The following is a 20,610-nucleotide window of genomic DNA, read 5'->3' as shown; positions in this document are numbered from 1 at the left end:
CAGAGGAGCAGCCAGGACTAGGACTGGCACTGCAGGAAGAGGTTTAGCCCACTACGCCACAGCCCTGGCAAGCAATTCCACTTTATTTATTTATTTTAATTTATTTGACAGGTAGAGTTATAGACAGTGTGAGAGAGACAGAGAGAAAGGTCTTCCTTCCGTTAGTTCACTCCCCAAATGGCCGCCAAGGCTGGCACTGTGCTGATCCGAAGCCAGGAGCCAGGTACCTCCTCCTGGTCTCCCATGCGGGTGCAGGGGCCCAAGCACTTGGGGCATCCTTCACTGCCCTTCCGGGCCACAGCAGAGAGCTGGACTGGAAGTGGAGCAACCGGGACTAGAACCAGCGCCCACATGGGATGCCGACACCACTGGCGGAGGATTAACCAAGTGAGCCAAGGCGCCAGCCCCAATTCCACGTTTAAGTAAAGAAGATTATTAGTTATAGATACACATTATCTTGTTTATTGCCTTGTTTATATCAGGGAAAATTTTAAATATCCTAATTTTAATCAGTAGAATAGTTAACTGTAGTTCATCCCTGTACTAGAAAATTATTCAGTTAAAAAATCTACTTCTAAAATGCTGTCTGTGTTATTGTTACAAAAGCAAAATATCGAACAGATATAGCAAAATTCCATTTTTGTTAAATTGGTTTTATATATCCATAGACATCCATAATCCTTGGGAAATCAGCATGAAACACACTAACTTCATAGTGAGTACTCTGGAGGAATGTGTTTGGAGGCACAGAATAGGAACAGTCACACTTAATTATGTGGTTCAAAGAAGGTTTTTTATGATTATAAGTGGATTTATGTTCCTAATTTGTGTATTCTGAGATTTTCAGACAATATCTGTTTAGGAGAAATGAAAACCAAACATACTGAGGATTTACTTTATGCCAAATGTAAGTAGGAGCAATGCAGGACACACAGCTGAAAAGAGAACAATGTCTGACTTCCCGTCCATGAACACATTTTAGATACATCAGACTGTGATAAATACTATGAAGAGCCATGTTGAAATAAATTCCACTTAAGTCAGTCTACTGAGGAAAGTCGACAGGAATCATATGATCTGGGTTAGAAAGTTCATAGCTCTTTCCCAAATAACTGAAAGAGAGGCAAGAGAAGGTAACAACATCTCTTCAAAGCTTTGAACTACTGTACTAGAGCCAGCAACATTACCTTAGGGAAAGAAGTTAGTACAAAGTGATTTCTTTTCTCTCTCTCTCTCTTTTTTTCTTCTTCTAAGATTCTATTTATTTATTTGAGAGGCAGAGCGACAGACAGAGAGAGGAAGAGCTAGAGAGAAAGGACTTCCATCCACTGGTTCATTCCCAAATGGCTGCAACACTTAAGATCTGGGCTGCTGCGAAGCTAGAAGCCCGGAGTCTCCTCCTGGTCTCCCACATGGGTGCAGGGTCCTAAGAAGTTGGGCCATCCTCCACCGCCCTCTCAGGCTATAAGCAGAGAGCTGGTTTGGAAGAAGAGCAGCTGGGACGCAAACACACCCGTATGGGATGCTGGTGCTGCAGACGGAGGCCTAGGCCATTATGCCACAGCACCGGTCCCACGGTTTCTGATGCCTCTCCAAGAGCAAGTCCCCAAGGTGAGCCACAGTTCTCAGAGATGCTATAGCCATCCCCAGAATGGACTAGCCACAAATAATTCTCCTGGACCTCTGATTAACCCTCTTTGTTTAGAACCTGGTCTTGCTAGCTCTCCCTTTCTCTCTTTTTTGACAGGCAGAGTGGACAGTGAGAGAGAGAGAGAGAAAGGTCTTCCTTTTTGCCGCTGGTTCACCCTCCAATGGCCGCCACGGCCGGCGCATCGCGCTGATCTGAAGCCAGGAGCCAGGTGCTTCTCCTGGTCTCCCATGCGGGTGCAGGGCCCAAGGACTTGGGCCATCCTCCACTGCCTTCCCGGGCCATAGCAGAGAGCTGGCCTGGAAGAGGGGCAACCGGGACAGAATCCGGCGCCCCAACCGGGACTAGAACCCGGTGTGCCGGCGCCGCAAGGCGGAGGATTAGCCTGTTGAGCCACTGTGCCGGCCTCTCCCTTTCTCTTTACTCACTGTAAATTTCAGAAGGTTTCAGGTCATGAGACCTTTTTGTTTTTCCTCTTCTTGCTGATGAGTGTGTCTTCAGAGTAAGCAGATTTTGAGAGGGAATGTGCTGCCAAAAAAGCATTTAAGACTTGAACGCAGACCAAATGCACATGCAGTCTCTGTGGGAGCAAAGGTTCAACCCCCGAGACTGCAGGCAGGCCCGGTGAGTCCTGGCTGTGTGCATCCTCAGTGGGGGCCGTTGCTGTTTCTGAGATATTTCCGATCAGAACAGTGTGTGCTGGGAGCCTCTGCCCTTGGTTTCTTTGGCCTTCCTGCACATGTGGTGTGCCTGGGGCTTGAGGGCGAGTCTTGGAAAGCATCCCTCCCCTGACATGTGAGCTCAGAAGGTGCTGCTACCATGCAGTCCTGTTTCAGTACTGTGGCTCACCTTGGGGGTTTGAAATACTGCTCTGAACTCCAGCCTCAAAACAAGCTTCATACATTGATAGGAGTGGTGTTCAAAGTGACGCCAGATAGCAAGGTGAGGGCTGCCCAGGACCCAGGTCCTTGACTTTGCTTCAGGTTCAACAAATAGAGAGCAGCAAGCATTTTATGGAGAAAGCAAAGCTACAAACTGCATACACAGAATGGGGCCTACCTGGGGGAGTTGTCCTGTCTCTGCACTGCTTATCATTATATGAGTCATTTAATGAAAGGGGGGGATATAGTCTAGTAAAGGGAAGGGATATCTATGGATGGTTTTTCTGGAAAGAAAGTGAAGACTTCCTGTGATGGAGCTATTGCCCCTTTTCATTTATATGGTCTGATGTTTCCTGTCATGGTGGTTGGTAGGTGTGTCTTTTAGCATGGTAAGGTACCACAATGAGCATGTAATGAGCTATAGGTCTATATAGATTAGCTTTGGCTCCCCAAGCTGGTATGAACCTGTCCAGGCAGGAGGTCTGTTTATCTTCAGAGCAAGGGGAACCAAATCCATATCTTGTAGGTTAGGATATGGTGGCTCAACTGCTTCCACCACATCCCTAACTCAAAAATATTTAACAACTAGTAAAAAGTAGGCCATATTCCAGCTAAAAGGCTTATACCTTGCAGTTTTATACCTGGATCTTGGGAGAGGTTCAGGTGCATAGGATGCTCAGGCATCTCGAGGCCCCTGCCCCTTATGGTTACTCATGTTTAATCACCTTGAACTAATTAATGGTGTCCCGATGTGTATGCCTGGATCCTCTCGCATTGACCCATGGGCGCTCTCTCTCTCTCTCTCTCTCTCTCTCTCTCTCTCTCTTGTTGTTTAAGATTTGTTTTATTTATTTGAAAGGCAGAATGACAGAGAGAGGGGTCTTACCATCTGCTGGTTCACTCCTCAAACAGCTGCAACGGCTGGAACTCAGCCTATCCAAAGCCAGGAGCTTCTTCTAGTCTCCCACACAGGTGCAGGGGCCCAAGCAACTGGGTCATCCTCTCTTGCTTTCCTCAGGCCATGGCAGAGAGCTGGATTGGAAGCAGTGCAGCTGGGACTGCAGGCCCAAGGCTTTAACCCACTGTATCACAGTGCCGGCCTCTACCCATGGGCTCTTAATTTTACGTATCCATGACGCTTAGCAGACCTGGCTTGCTACTTTGCCCCATCACCTACCTTTCTGACACCTGAACTAGTGAGGCCCACCTGCCTTGTGGTTGAGCCTGCTTGAGTCACCATAGGGTTTGCCTTACCTCAGGAGTTTCTTATAGAAACAGTACCTTATTAGGATTGAGTTGGACCTGAAGATCAAGCTATTGTTTTAGAATAGCTTGTTGGAGATGTAATTGATACAGCTGGAGTTTTAGCCGTTCAGTTCACATGTATGGTTAGGGCATTATTTCATCCTCCTGGTCTTAATCCATTGCCTTCTCCTGTGTCTTGAGTTGTTTCTAATGTACTGTCAGATAAATTGGCTTTTGTCTCTTCAGGACTGATTTTCTGAGAATTGAAAGGCATTTAAAGATTGTCGTTGAAAAAGATTATTTGTTGAGACTTTACTATGACCTGTTGCAATTTGCATGTGCTTTTTCTTCCTTTCAGGTTATCTTTCTTTCCTTTCCCACTCCCATGATTTCCCCTACCCACTCAGTGGATTGCACAGCCTCACCTGTCTTGGTTTGGTTTGCCTCTCTGTACTTCTTGAGGCCCCTTCTTTCCCATCACCCCCGTCCCCCACAGACTTCTCTGTTATGCTGATCTTTGTGGTCTTTGCATAGTGTGACTATATACCATTTCAGAAATCTTGCTGTTTGGGTGCTTTTTGGCTTCCTAGCATTTGCAATTGGGAAGTTGGTAACCCCTCATTAAACACATTTCCTTTTTTTTATGTTTCCTAGCTTGCTGTCAAAAAAAAGAGGGGGTGGGGCAGTGTCTTTGGTACACACGGTTTTAAGCCCTGGCTCTTTATTTGTAGACATGGTCGCTAGTGATATTGTCTGTGAGTGGGTGTCTCAGAAAAGGCTGCATGCAAACAGATCATGCTCACATTTGAAGAATCGTCTGCAAGACCCCTCGGTCTATAATTATGAAGCCTGGGGTATGATTTGCTGGTTGCAGTGCTATTTATAGAGTCTGTCACTGCGCATGACTGTCTGTGCCCCAGGCTGTGGGTCTTGTTGCTGAGAGGAACCGAGCAGATTGCACTGTCTGCTGTGCCTGTTTCTCAGGCTCACTTCCTCACTCGCCTTTCTAGCGTTGCATGTAGTATCCGCCTCCTTCTAGAACTCTTGTCTAGTGCCCAGTTTGCCTTTCCATGTGATTAGTGCTTCTGTATTCTGTTGCTGACTGTTTTATTATTATTTTTATATTTCTTTTATTTGAGAGGGAGAATGAGGGAGAGTGCAGGAGAGGGAGAGTGAGAGAAGAGGGAGGGAGGGAGAGAGACAGACAGACAGACATTCAGAGGGAGAGAGAGAGAGAGCATGCTCCCATCTGCTGGTTTACTCCTCGAAATGTCCCCAAGGTTTGGGACTGGGCTGGATTGAGAACATAATCCAGGTCACCCACATGGGTGAAGGAACCAAGTCATTTGAAGCGTCACTACTGCCTCCTGGGGGTTTCATCAGGAAGAATCTGGGGTGAGGAGCTGGAGCTTGGAAACAAACCTGGGTGCTCTGATATGGGACGTGGGTTTTTTAACTGTGAGGATAACACCCACTTCCTATCTGTTTTTGACGTACATCCAGCCCAGTGTTTTACAGTCATTCTTGCAGTTATTCAGTTTTGTACTGGTGGACCTGATGTCCTCTGGAAGCTCTTTATTCCTGATTCTTTTGTATCATAGGATGTGGTTCATAAGTGTTATTGATGCACTGGTTAGGAAATCAGACTCCATGTTTTTTTCCTGATCAATTTCCGGGAAATATAGACATTGAGGTGGGGAGTATGTACAGGAGATTATTGAGGATCAGCCCCTTAACAGAGTGAGGGAGAAGCTGAATAGTGGTGCATACGCAGGAACCCCTGTGTTCCCATGGGAAGTTTCAGAGTTGCCTCTCTTTGAGGCAAGCCTTCTCCCTAACCCATTGCCCAGCCCTGGCTGTGGGGAAGGGAGCGTGAGCCTGGGCATCGCAGCCAGCTTGTAGTCTGCGGGCAGTTCCCAGGAGGAGATTTAGCTGAGAGCTGTGAGCTGCCACCACTCTTAGCAGGATCTGAGTGGTGCCCTACAGCATCCAAAAAAATGTTCTTGTCATTATTTTGCAGATAGTGTGATTTCTGCCCTACTTTTCACTTGGTTTAAATGCAAAAGTAATATTGGTTTCATACTCTCTTGATTTTTTTTAAAGGTTTATTTATTTACTTGAAAGTCAGAGTTACACAGAGAGAAGGAGAGACAGGGAGAGAAACAGAGAGAGAGAGAGAGAGAGAGAGAGAGAGAAAGGAAGAGAGACAGAGAGGCCTTCCATCCGTTGGTTCACTCCCCAATTGGCTGCAATAGCTGGAGCTGTGCCTATGCAGAGCCAGGAGCCAGGGGCTTCTTCCAGGTCTCCCACGTGGGTGCAGGGGCCCAAGGCCTTGGGCCATCTTCTACTGCTTTTCCAGGCCATAGAAGAGAGCTGGATTGGAAGTGGAGCAGCCGGATCTTGAACCGGCACCCATATGGGATGCCAGTACTGCAGGTGGCAGTTTTACCCGCTATGCCACAGTGCTGGTCCCAAGAGAGTCTTGATTTTTACAGATTTATTTATTTGAAAGGCAAAATTACAGAGAGAGAGAAAGAGAAAACTTCCATCTGTTGGTTCACTCCTCCAAATAGTCGCAACAAGCAGGGCTCAGCCAGGCCAAAGCCAGGAGCGTGGAACTCCATTCATGTCTCTAACGTGGGTGGTAGGAGCCCAAATACCTGGACCATCTTCCGTTGCTTTCCTGGGCACATTAGCAGGGATCTGTATCAGAAGTGGAGCAGCTGGGACTTGAACTGCTGTTCCTGTGGGACGCTGGCATTACAGGCAGTGGCTTAACTTGCTGTATCACAGCACTGGCTCCTCTGAGAGTCTTTTAAAAGGCAATCATAATTATTTTCCTTTTGTGGTTCATTTGGTAAAAAATAAAAATATGCAGTTGATGAATTTGGGCTAAGTGAAACTAGAGTATAGCCCAATTTCAGCAGATTAAGCCCTGTCTTACTGAACAGCCACTGTTCTTTAAAAATCACTATCACTCAGTGGCTGATGACTTTATCCCTGAAGATCAAAGCTGGAGATAGGAAGGGTAAAGGATTGAGACCTATTGTACCCAAAACAGGTAGGGTTGATAAATGTGTTCAAACTTTTGCTTGGTAGATACAGTCTGGATTTAAAGCATCATCATTAGGAATAGGCATAATTGTTAGGTAAGTAATGTCAGTGTATCCTTTGGTAGTTTCATCTATGTGTTTGGAAAAACAACATGACAGATGCTGTTTAATCTGACTATGAAACTACAAACAGATGGAGTAGACATGGCTGCCAGAGGGAAATTAGAGTGACCTCCTATTTCAGACTAGGTTGTTGATGAAAAGTACAGATTAGCAGACTAAATCATCAAGTCAAAAGTACTTCTCAGTCTGTGATAGAAGCATGATGCTAAAGGCTCTGCAGGATGCTGGTGAATAGAGGTGTGCAATGTTTTTATGTAAAGACCTAGATATTTTTGACTTCGCATGCCACAGGATCTCTGTTGTAACTGCTCTGCTTTTGTAACACAGAACCAGCTATAGACAGTATGTCAACGAATGGACATGGCTATATTCCAGAGATAGTTTGCCAGAACAGATGGTGGATCATACTGGGGCTGAGAGCTGTGGTTTGCTGACCCCTGGGATGAAGAGTACACAGCCCATTGCCTGACTTTCAGTCCTAGCAAGGATACTAAGTCTTAGGAAAACCTTTAGGTGGCCACTTATCTGTAAAATTGGCATTAAGAAATATTTTGTTTTATATATAGGAATATGACAAGAAATGATGTTACAGTGCATGACAGTGTTTGGAACATAGGAGATGCTTGATAACTAGAAATTATTCTTGTTTATGGAACTGTAAAGAACTAGAGAAAGTTGGATGTCATTAAAACTGAACAGTGCTGGCTAAGTTTTAGATAAATGGGACTCAGCTTGTATGTGGCTACATAATAAGGTACATGAATGGATCTCTCTTTGTCTTACCTTTATTTTAGATCTCAAGTGTTATAGTCAGAAAGGCTCTCTTTGGCAGAGAGAGGAGCTGTGCCTTTAGGAGGACTTGCTCTGGAGGTGGCCATCAAGTTGGTTTTGCCACCAGCTCTGTAGTGGACTCTGTAGTTGTTCAGCTATATCTGAGTTCCTATCTTCTGGACTTTTTTTTTTTTTTTTTAATTTGCAGATAGATGATAGGCAGACAACTGCGTTCTAGTTAATGAGGTATAAGAAGTGATGTGTGCCACTTACAGGCCTGACCCACTGCAACCACTCACACACTGGCTTGACTCTTTTTCCTTAAACCTGCAGAGTGGGCAGGACACTGGAGACCTAGACACTGGTGCCCTAAAAATGTGGAGTGGAGCGTCTCTCCCACCTGCTGGATCTATGTGTTACTGTGCCATGAGCGAGGCATGAACTTCTGTTGTGGAAACTACTGTGACTTTAGTGTTGCTTGCCATAGCAGTTAACCTACACTGACATTGATGGTTAACCATCCCTGATTTTAGGTATATGAATAAAAGCTAAGGGTTCTTCTATGAGAAATTATAGAGCTATTGTTCAGTAGAACTTTGTATGAGAATGGAAATGTGTCCTTTGCAAGTCAAAGGGTTACCACTAGCCACTTGTAGTCTTGAACACAGGATTATGGCTAGTTTGTTCGAGGGACTTAATTTTAGTTAAGATTTAAATGAATACCACCATGTTTTGTCAGTAGCCACTCTATTGGACAGGTAAAGGTTAGAGACTTTAGTACACTGAGCCCTACCCAAGCCTTTTTAAGTCTAGTAAAAGCTATTTTAAGGAACCCATTGGGTAAACTTGACTTATGTCCACTGAGTCTGTACGTCAAAGCTGATACCAGACCCCATGTGGTATTTCCAAAGGGCCTGATACCGGCTGGCTGAATGTTCTGATGGTAGACCAAACAGAAGCGACTGTGTTGGGAACAGCCTGATGTCCTGGAATGTCTGAGCATTTCTTAAGGACCTCCTGGGAGAAAGAGCCTGGAGTCATTTTAAACCCTGTCTGAGAGGAAACCAGAGAGAGTGATGTGACCTCATTGGAATGGTTCTGTTTTTGTGACTAGAAGTGGCTAGAGGACTTTTTAATTATCTGAGAATGACTAGAAAGATTATAGGACCGACACAGCATTTTATGTAGGGTTGGGAGAAAGCTAACCCCTCATTGTGGGTTTGGAAGGTCAGCCAGACTGGGAAAATGTAGCTGTTTTCTCAGTGCCCCCTGTGATCCCTGCTTGGGTTAATCTAACGATTGTACTTAAAAAGTGCTTTATGCTCTTTCAAGGAGAACAAGGAGAAGATGCTATGTACCAAAGAGTTACAACCTTAAAATCTCCTTTTATTCTTTTTCCCACCTATACTTGTGGAGATGGTGTTTTGTGTCTTAGCTTCATTTGGGTGCACAATCAGATATACGATGTTTTAGCATGTAGCACCTGTGATTTGGTGGAGATCTGAGAAAAAAGATCCACACTAGAGTCTGCTTTACAAGGATAAGAATTGGAAGTTGGCTGTGGACTCATTCAAGGCCTCAGTCCTTGCAGGAGTCAAATGCCATAGGGCTGACTCGCTTCTGCTTCTGTAGCTGCATCTTTTCTCTTTGCTCTCATTGCTTTGGATCGCTGGCATCAGATAACCTCGGCCTGTGAAAGCGCCATCCATTTTCCATCAGTCCTTCTATATTCTTGGTACTCAAAGTCTGGTCTGCCAACCAGCAGCATCAGAATCCCCTGGGAACTTGTTAGAAGTACAGAATATCATGCCACAGTGTAGACCTACTGCATCAGAATCTGCATTTTTTAAAGATTTATTTTATTTATTTGAAAGTCAGAGTTACAGAAAGAGAGGGAGACAGGGAGGGAGAGAGGGATCTTCCATCCACTGGTTCACTCCCCAAATGGTGACAATGGCTGGGGCTGGCCAGGCTGAATCCAAGAGTCAGGAGCTTCATCTGGGTCTCCCTTATGGGTGCAGGGGCCCAAGCACTTAAGCCATCTTCTGCTGCTTTCCCAGGCACATTAGCAGGGAGCTGGATCAGAAGTGGAGCAGCTGGGACTTGAACCTGAGTCCATATGTGATGGCTTTAACCATTACACCACAACACCAGCCTCAGAATCTGCATTTTTAAAAAATTATTTTAAGTAATACATGAAAATTGTACATATTTATGGGGCATCATGTGATATTTTGATATATGTATGCATTTTGTAATGTCCAATCAAGGTAAACATATTTATCTCTTCAAACATTTAACATTTCTTGATATAATTTTTTTACAGAAATGTACAGTACCTTTCTTTAGTAGAATCTGCATTTTAATAATATCTCCAGGTGATGAATATGCATCCTAAAGTTCAAGAAGCACTGATTTACAGAAATGATCTGTCATCTTCCTTCCCTCTCCCTTCCTGGGTCTCTCCCTCCCTTTCTTCTTTCCTCTTTCTTTCTTTTATTTTCAGTTGAAACCTCTATGCTAAGTAACTGAGGCTCTGAGTATTTCTGCAGCAAACTCTCAAAGGAGGGACTCTGACAGGCACAGTCCCAAGTGTCAAGAGTGAGCAGCCGTTTACTTGCAGGGGTGGGAAACCATGTGCATAACATGCCTTCTTGGGCAGCAGGCACTGTGGATGCAGTATTATGTCAAGAAGTGAATGTTTGACATTACTAAGAGATTTTTAAAGGATTTTTATTTACAAAACTGCATTTAAATTGAAATTTATTTAGAAAACTGCATTTAATTCATTTAAAAAAAAAATCAAGGCTGTCTGTCTGCCAATCCAAATTTCTGATTAGCTGGAACAAATAATGAATTGATATATTATCAATCAAAATAAAAGAAAAGCTACATTACTAGCGTGTGAAAACTTATATATAATAAATTTACAATTTCTTGGATTTCCCACAATAGACTTTTTGCTGTCATTATACTTCTAGTAACCAAGGGAATCTCTACCAAAAATGATTATTGCAAAAGACTTTATAGGGGCTGGTGCTGTGGCACAGAAGGTTAAGCTTCCTCCTGCAGTGTCAGCATCCCATATGGGTGCCTGGTTGAGTCCTGGCTGCTCCACTTCCAGTCCACCTCCTTGATAATGCACCTGGGAAAGCAGCAGAGGATAGCCCAAGTGTTTGGGTCCCTGCACCCGCAAGGGAGACTAAGAAGAAGAGCCAGCTGTTGTGGCCATTTGGGGAGTGAACCAGGAGATGGACAGTCTTTCTCCCTCCTCTCTCTCTCTCTCTCTCTCTCTCTCCCCTTATTTCTCTGTATTTCTGTCTTTCAAATAAGCAAGTAAATCTTTAAAAAAAAAAGACTTTATAAAAGTAATGCTTTGTTTCATTATCCCTTATTTTTTGGGGAATATTTTCTCTTGGGAAACAGAAAGGGAACATTAGGCACACTTATTTTCTTTGTCCAGCTCACAGAGTGGCTTCCAGGACCAGTTATTTAATGACGAAGTAGGGTTATTAAAACCACAAAAGGCTAAATTGCTCCATTCCTCATGGTCCCCTGGCACACAGTACAGTGGCATACAGTGTTGGTCTTACCGAATTACTCACTAGCCACATAGTAAGCGTCTAGTGTTAGAACAGGGTTTTCCAGAGTGTAGTCATATGATGATAGCATTGGCATCAGTGGAGGACTTGTTAGGAATATAAATTCTCAACCCCATCCAAGATTTAGTGACTCAGAAACTCAGTACTGGGCTGAGCAATCTGGGTCCTGATGACCCTTCCAGGTGATTCTGATGCTTGATAAAGTTTGAGATCCACTGAGTCAGAATAATGCAAAGTCCTATAGCAAATACATAGTTCAGTGGAATGTATTTGTTGCTCACAGGTACAGGTAGGTGAATAGGTTGGCAAAGTTGCTTTGTGCAATTATTTAGGGAATCAGTCTGATGGAGGCATTGTTATCTTTGGTATGTGACTTTGAAGGTTGCCCTGAAGGTCATCCCAATCAAGAGAGAAGAGTAGTTGTGGAAAATGCGTACATGCTAGGTTCAGAAATGGTATACATTGGTTATGGCTGCATGCCATTGGCTAATAACTCAGTCACACAGCCTAACTTAACAGCAAGGGAGACTGAGAAATGTAGTCCAGCTTGTGCCCAAGAAAAATAGGCAAACATATATTTTGTTGAGCAGCTAGCAGACTTTGTCACATACTATAGAAATTTCTGAGATTTTCTGTATTCTGGACATAATTTCTGCAGTATAGTCTTTTGGTAATCTGATGAAGCCCATGTATTCATTCTCATGAGTTTTTTAAAAAAATATTTATTTTTGTTTATTTGAAAGGCAGAATGCCAGAGGGGTATGTGGTGAGATATCTTCCATCCACTGATTTACTCTCCAAATGCCTGCAACAGCCAGGGCTGGGCCAGGCTGAATACAGGAGCTGGGAAACCCATCCGGGTCTCTCATGGAACTGTAAGGAACCCAAGTACTTGAGCCATCATCTGCTGCCTCTGGGATGTACATCAGCAGGAGACTGGATCAGTAGTGGAGGCAGGTCCAAGTCCCAGGCACTCCAATGTGGGAAACAGGTGTCTCAAGAAGAGGCTTGACCCACTGTGCCACAATGCATAGCTTAGAATGTTTTTGACTAAATAAAATAAAATATAAAGAATTATAAAGGGCCGGCGCCGCGGCTCAGTAGGCTAATCCGCCGGCACACCGGGTTCTAGTCCCGGTTGGGGCACCGATCCTGTCCCGGTTGCCCCTCTTCCAGGCCAGCTCTCTGCTGTGGCCAGGGAGTGCAGTGGAGGATGGCCCAAGTGCTTGGGCCCTGCACCCCATGGGAGACCAGGAGAAGCACCTGGCTCCTGCCATTGGAACAGCGCGGTGCGCCGGCCGCAGTTCGCCTACCGCGGCGGCCATTGGAGGGTGAACCAACGGCAAAGGAAGACCTTTCTCTCTGTCTCCCTCTACTGTCCACTCTGCCTGTCCAAAAAAAAAAAAAAAAAAAAGAATTATAAAGGAAAACATTTAAATATATATTCTTACAATCAAAATATTTTGACAGAGTAATACTTATACTCCTTTATTAATGTATTCAATAAAAAGTCTCTAATTTATCTCAGATTTTGAAATTATGAGCATAAATGGTCTTTCAAAATATGTCTGCAGCCACTATAATTTATTACTTAAATATCTATGCTTACTTTTGGTGGCAAAGGTCATGAGTACTGGTAATGATGCCAAATTTATGACCAACATCAAAAATGAGCATATGCTTAATATCAAATAGAGGCAAGTGAAAATAAGGCCATAGTTTTTCCCCCTCCAAGGTCATTGACTACCTGCCTCATCGTCATTGGATTTTGTTCCTTGGATCCAAAGAACTTACACTTATACTTTATTGATAGTCAAGGATGAAAAGGATCATAATATTGGGCTTTGTAATGTTTGTGTGTAGTAAATTGATGCTGTATATCCATTCAGGTTAGCATTACAGGTATAGTAATAACATGAAGGTAATTCTGTTTGAATGCTCAATGATTCAATGTGTTAAGCTTCCATCTATTCAGATTCTTCATCAATAAACTTAAAGGTAGCTTGAGCTTATGTAACAATAAATATTACCTGAACATAGTTATTTTTTTTCAATATCTGCCTCCTTTATCGAAACTGGCTACAGACCTTTCTTTGTTCTGACCAGTCAACATATGTTTTTGGGCACCATCTGGTCCTGTCCAGTTCTGAGTGCCTTTCTTCCTTTCCATCTCTCTATATAAGAACAGAGTGGTGTAGAGTGCTGGTTGGGTTAGACTAACCTGGGTTCTAATCTCAACTTTTCTAATTGCACGTTTTTGCTATTGAGAGGATTACTTAACCCCAAAGAACCTCCATTTGCTGGTCTCTGAAGTGAGTAGTACCTAAATGTTGCTTAGTAAATTATTACTATTCATTTTTTTCTCCTCATTTATACCTGTTTATACAAACAACCTGATTAGATCTAAATATTCAACCTCCAAGGAAAATAGCTAGTCATCTGACAGCATAACAGAAAGTATGTTAATTGGAGGTTTTGTTTGCAGGCAGCAGAATCTGACTCTGTTGGATTTATCCCAAAAGAGAATCTGTTACCGATATATGGTAGAACTGACAGACAAGACTGAATGTCTGGTTAGAGCAGACAATACTAGGCAGCTTCAGAAGGTCTTTGATGTAACTACTGGAACTAATGAATTCCTACTAATTTTTCTGTTTTCACATGCTTCCATTTAATATTCAAAGTCCAAGCAGAGAGACATTAATTAACTGAGCGCTGGTCACATGCCTACCATGTGGTATGCTGCATCATGGTATGGAAAGATCCAGGGTAGGGTATAGAGCAGCTTGACTTAACCATGTATCAAGACACCACTAGTTATCAGGGAAGTGCAAGTCTAAACCACAGCGAGCTATCACCTCATGCCTGCTAGGATACTATCATTAAATCACAAAAGATAGGGGGCTGGTGTTGTGGCTTAGTGAAATGCTGCCATCCCATGTGAGTGCTGGCACCTGTCCTGGCTGGTCTACTTCCAATCCAGCTCCCTGCTAATGGCTAGGGAAAAGCAATAGAATATGGCCCAAGCGCTTGGGCCCCTACCACCCATGTGGGAGACCCAGATGAAGTTCCTGGCTCCTGGCTCCTGGCTTTGGCCTGGCTCAGCCCTGGTCATTGCAGCCATCTGGAGGGTGAACCAGTGAATAGAAGATTCTCTGTCTGTATCTCCCTCTTTCTCTGTTAACTCTGACTTTCAAATAAATGTCTATAAAAAACTCTCAAAAGATAGCAAATGTTGGTGAAGACATAAAGATATTGGAACCCTGATGCACTGTTGGAAGGAATGTAAAATGGTGGAGCCACCATAGAAAAAAATGTGGTTTTTCAAAAAATTAAACAGAATTATTATATGATCCAGTGATACCACTTCTGGGCATTTATCCAAAAGAATTGAAATCATGATGTTGAAGAGATAGGTAATTCTCAGGGTTATTGCTTCATTTTTTTCACAACAGCCAGATATTAAAATAACCTGAATGTCTATCACCAGATGAATGGATAAAGAAAGTATGCTGTATACATACAACTGAGATTATTTAGTCTTAAAAAAATTCCTGCTATATGCAACAGCAGGTATGAACCCAGATGACCTCATGATAATGAAAATAGCCTGGTCACAGAAGGACAACACTGCACGATTCCACTTACATATAGTATCTAAAATAGTCAAATTCATGGAATCCAGGAATGGAATGTTGGTTGTCAGGTTGGGGATGGGGAACGTAAGGAGTTGCTGTTCAGTGAGAATGAATTTTCAGTTATGCAAAGTGAATAAATTCTAGAGACATGCTTCACATGATTGTGCCTATACTTAACAGTACTGTAATGTGCCCTTGAACATTTAAGAGAGTGGCTTTCATATTAAGTATTCACACACACACACACACACACACACACCAGACTGCGATTATATAACTTTTTAAATTATTTTTGTTTATTTGACAGGTAGAGTTACAGACAATGAGAGAGAGAAACAGAGAGAAAAGTCTTCCTTCTGTTGGTTCACTCCCCAAATGGCCGCTATGGCCGGAGCTATGCTGATCTGAAGCCACGAGCCAGGTGCCAGGTGCTTCCTCCTGGTTTCCCACGCGGGTGCAGGGGCCCAAGCACTTGGTCCATCCTCCACTGCCTTCCCAGGCCACAGCAGAGAGCTGGACTGGAAGAGGAGCAACCAGGACTAGAACCCAGCGCCCATATGGGATGCCGGGGCCTCAGGCGGAGGATTAATCAAGTGAGCCACGACGCTGGCCCGATTATATATCTTGAGCAGTTACTACCCCAAAGTTGCTAATAAATTAGAGTGGCCTAAAAATGGCAGAATCCACTGCTGAGAGACTTCCCAGCATCAATCATATAATGGTTGAAGGTTGTAAAATGCAAGCAACATCAAATGAATAGAGAGAAATGACTCACACGGACTCTATCAAGTCTTAACACCTACAAGAACTTATAGCACCACCTACTGTTTTGAAAGAAAATTTCCTTCTGTTAAAATACGTGGCTTGATGGTTATTTAGCACAAGCAAGTGTGCAAAAACCAAAGAGCTATGATTCTACGCAAGGAGTTAGGGAAGTAAAAATGGTGACTCTGCACTGATGCCCCTTTGGTATTTATAAAGTGTTATAATCCTGGTTCTGAACTGCTAACATGTCCATTGCTGCTGTAGGATTTAGGAAGTAAATGAAGTGGTAATGATAATGATAATTTATTAACTACCTTGTATGTTATGTACTGTTAAAAGTAGCTAGTGGGGATCATCTTATTTAAACACTACCATAAGTCTAGAAGAGAGCTGTTATTATATGTATTTTACAGGAGAAATCTGAGGCACTGTTAAGTAGTTTAGCCAAGATCATATATCTTACTAGAGCTGGTATTGAGGCCATGTGGCTTGATTCACTGGAGAGTAAATGCCTGGTACTTTCTAGAGCATAGAATTTCTCTCCTGATGATAGGACTTTGCATGTGTCCGTCAGGAAGACAATGGCAGTGTCACCCATTTTCCTTTTCACATCTGGTTGATAGCACATTATATTGCTCAAGAATGTTTTATTCACACAAGTTATAATCATAGTAATAATTACCAGTGCTATATTCTGTCAGGCAAGCATTCTTCTTAAGTACTTTACATTTTAAAAAAAAAATTTATTTATTGTTTATTTTAAAGGGGAGAGGGAGAGAGATTTTGATCTTCCATCTTATCTACAGATTCACTTAAATGGCTGCAACAGCCAGGGCTGAGCCAGGTTGAATCCAGGAGCCAGGAACTCCATCCACGTCTCCTTTGTGGGTAACTGGAGCCAAGCACTTGAGTCACTGCTACCTCCCAGGTGCATTAGCAGGGAACTGAATTGGTAGCATAGTTGCTGGGACTTGAACCTGAACTCTGGTATGGGATATGGGCATACTAACCAGTGGCTTAACCTGCTGAGCCACAACATCTGTTCCCTTTACATGCATTTATTCATTAATTCACCTCAATAACTCTGAAACTACTATCTATTCAGAACCCCTATTTACAGATGAGGAAATGGTTAAGTAAGTACCCAAGATCACATCAGTCACTGGGAAAAACAGCGTCAACCTGTGAGCCCAGCTGATCTGGCTGCAGTCTGTGTACTGCACTATAGTGCTTATTAAAAAAGCTGTTTCAAAATCGTAACAGGTGTATTTAGGTCTAATGAAAATCATGGAGACTTGCCTGATAGTGCACAGATCTAGGAAATAACTATGAATGTGGGAGAAGATGATTGAATTTAGGGAAGACCAGTTTCAGTTGTTTGAAATTTTTAGCACAAATATTTTTGCATTCCCTGGGTAGACTTTCTCTAGAATAGAGACAGAAGTGTAGCTTCATTGAGATTTTCTCTCCAGAATGGCTGTCCCAGCATTTTAAAGTGTTTTTTTTTTTTTTTTTGGTCATACTGAGGAAGTTTTATGTAGTTTTTTCCCCCCATTTCAAGAATTCGTGGGCCACTGAGGGACTCTCAGTAACAGTACAATTTAAGAATCTGGTTGCTTATTACTTACACTAGAAGGATAATTTAAATTACCAGGGAAATATACCAGACTCACTGCACTATGATAGAAAACTAGTATATTATCAAATAATTTGTACATGTTCTCAAGTACACGCCGTTTCTGATGTGGGAAGAATACCAGCATGGTGGGAGTTCGCGCCACCTAGTGGTTAGACTAAACCAGCTTCCGTGCGTCCCCAAATTCCCAAAGATTCTTGGCCCCACTCCCGGGGGGGCTGTAATTCAGAAGGAAATGTGTGTGCGTGTATGTGTGTGTGTGTGTTTGTGTGTGTGGGGGGGAGAGGGGGATCAGATGTGTTCAGGGACCTGTGTGTTTAAAAAGCAGCCCGCGTGCTTGCGGGTTCTGACGTGTTTGGTCCAGACTCTGCCCTAGAGGGCGGTTGCGTGTGTGTGTGTGTGTGTGTGTGTGTTTGTGTGTGTGGGGGAGAGGGGGATCAGATGTGTCCAGGGACCTGTGTGTTTAAAAAGCAGCCCGCGTGCTTGCGGGTTCTGACGTGTTTGGTCCAGACTCTGCCCTAGAGGGCGGTTGCGGTGGGCGGCTCTGCTCTCTTTTCTGTATAATCCTCGTCTCCGGCAGCTGCAGCTGTAGTCTCTCCAGGGTTATGTGGGAGCTGTGGGGGATCTTCTGCGACTATTTTGAGCCGAAGAGCCGAAGAGGCTTAGGTGTTTGAGGATGGGAGGAAAGAGCCCAAACAGTGACCTCAGTTTTGCCAAATCCACTTGCATTTCCTCCGAACTTACTCCTGTTGACCTCGGTGTTGTTTTCGACCGTGGGTCAGCCCCTGTTTTTGTCAACCTCCCCCGCTTCATGCCCTGCCACTTGGTGTCCAGAGTCTCAGTTAGCAGATTCCGGCTGGTCTCCTGTGGCCTTCAGAGAAGCTCCCTGTACACATCCCTGGTTCTGTGCCCCACAGATACGGGCTCAGGTCTCCTCTCACCCCGCTTCTTCCCCTGACATGCAAAGTTCCCATTCTTTATGCTTTTCCAGAAGCCTTCAAGCTTTTTAAAATTCAGAAGACGCACAAACTCAGAGAAGCCCTCTTTGAAGCATTTACTGCTTCTCTCCCTCTAATTTCCCAAGATACTTGGCAGGTCCCATCATCCTGGCACATTTTCAAATAATGTTTTCTTCTTGCTACATAACTGTTCTATCCATCCATCCCTTGTTTTACTTACTCATTCATGCTTATGTTGTTTCCCTAGCCTGGAATATGAAGTCTATTATTTTTCAAGTGCCACCCACTCAACTAACCCAAATATAGACTCTTCTCAGCTTCATTCATGGACTCCTCTGAGGTGTGCTAGCACTGACAGTCTTGGGCTGCATACTTTAACCTTTACTTTCACTTTCCTGTGTGTTCATGAACCCTGTGTCAAACTTTTGCTCTCCATAAATTATAAGCTACCTAAGGACAGAGACTATTTTATGTAATTCTTTGGTATTTATCAAACTAATTTACCCATTCCCAACTGCATAATGTGGCTTAGCTGAATTTGTTTCCATTGTCTAATGAGTTCCCCTTATCCTCCCTACTCTAAGAAAGGCTGAAAAATGACCTTTTTTACTGAACATCTACCAGAGACTGGGCTTTGGATTTTTACATCTATTTTCTTATTTAAAACTTAAAAAGCTTGTGAGTACTGTGTGAAACATTTTATAGATCAGAACAGTTGGGCCCAGAGTTGTTTCATAGATTGTGTAGCCATAGTGAACAAGTCAGCATTTGGACTCCCAAGCCCATCTGATGCCCAGACTCATGGCCTTCGTTCTACCACATTGCCTTCATTTTAGTTTTGAGTCGTCATTTGTGATTTCTGAGGCTTTGCATTCCTACTTTCCCTCCTTCAAAAGGAGTCTGCTCTCAGGAGGTAGATGGGTGCTTTATACTGGGAGGGTATTTTTTCTTGCTTCCTGTACCCTGTTTTATGCAGAAGTAAGACGGCCTTTCTTTACACAGAGTCTGTTTGACACACGGTAGTCAAAGCAGTAAGTCAAAAGCAATAGTAGTCAAAGCAGTAAGCCCCTCTGCCTTTTTTTTTTACTTTTGGACTAGAACCATTTCTTAATGTAGAATAATTCTGGGCCCCAAAATACTGAGGTGCTGTCTAGAACACTTGTCGATAACCCTTGCTTGCATGTGGTGCCACGCTTTGGGGTGCAGTTGATCTCACTGAGCATGGGGACTTTTGGAGCCCTTCATTTTAGTAGCCCCAGAGAACTTGCAAATGAATGCAACACAAATCTGGATTTGTTGGGTTGTGTTCCCTGCTGCAGGGATTCAGAGCCAGTCCTCGACACATCAGAAGACGAGTTGCAGCGGCTGCAGCTGCCCGGCTGGAAGAAGTCAAGCCCGTGGTGGAAGTTCACCATCAGAGTGAGCAAGAAACTTCAGTGAGGAAACGAAGAATCAAGAAAAACAGCCGAGTCCAGCCAGAATTTTACCACTCTGTTCAAGGTGCTTCGACCAGAAGGCCTGTAAGTAGAGAACTGTCTTTTATAAGACTATTAAATACCCTGCCAAATTGTATGGTCATGCTCTTGGTTTTAAGAAATGATCAGATCAGCACTTAGGTAATCCTGATGCTATTCACAGCACGTGGCAGTGTGCTCCTGTGACTTTTTGCAAGGAGTGAGGTTTCATAGAAGGTGCTTAGGCAGGTGGCTGTTAAAGAGGCAAGAGTTAGTCACTGTCAGATGGATAGAAAAACTGGTGAATTCGCAGCCCCATTGGAGCTGGAGGATCGGAAGCATAGGGTCAACAAGCCAAGGTAAGATAGTGACCAGATCAGAGCTGGAAAAGAAGGCAATACCAAAGCCAGTACCAGGTAGGAGGAGGAGTAGAGTGAAGTTAGGGCTGGTGTGTGGGCCAGTAGCTGAATCCCACCAGGATGTGTCTGTCTCAGGAGGACCTATGTTTCCCTCTGTGACTGGCCCAGGTTGATGCTGTAAGGGTCTTTGCAACTGTAGCCTTTGTATTGGTAGAAGGTAGCAGCATTGTTTTTTTTTTTCTAACCAAGGGTCTCTGTTATGCTGTCTATACTGGGAATTTGGGGCTCAACTAGGAGCTGGTCTCCACCTTCTCACTTTCTGAGCACATTACCATATGTGCTCTGATTTTTTTCTTGACTGGCGATCTGGCATGTGAACTTTTTACCAGCACTTTGGCTGTTCGGATTTGGGCCTTTGAAAATGCCATTGAAAAACTTTCAAAAAAGTATTTTCATGCATGCAATCATTTCACATT

The 20,610-nt window shown here is 43.6% G+C and overlaps 1 protein-coding gene across 1 annotated transcript in view; it reads left to right on the top strand.

Annotated features, from left to right (window-relative positions):
* LOC133755991 (dystonin-like) overlaps positions 1-20,610 on the top strand; it is a 492,822-nt gene that overhangs the window by 35,604 nt on the left and 436,608 nt on the right. Inside the window, 1 exon segment of the mRNA XM_062186300.1 lies at positions 19,641-19,841. Coding sequence (XP_062042284.1) covers positions 19,641-19,841 — 201 coding nt within the window.

Source organism: Lepus europaeus, chromosome 3 (assembly GCF_033115175.1).
Source record: "Lepus europaeus isolate LE1 chromosome 3, mLepTim1.pri, whole genome shotgun sequence".
In the NCBI taxonomy this organism is placed as follows: domain Eukaryota; kingdom Metazoa; phylum Chordata; class Mammalia; order Lagomorpha; family Leporidae; genus Lepus; species Lepus europaeus.
This window is presented reverse-complemented; position numbering and strand designations above follow the sequence as displayed.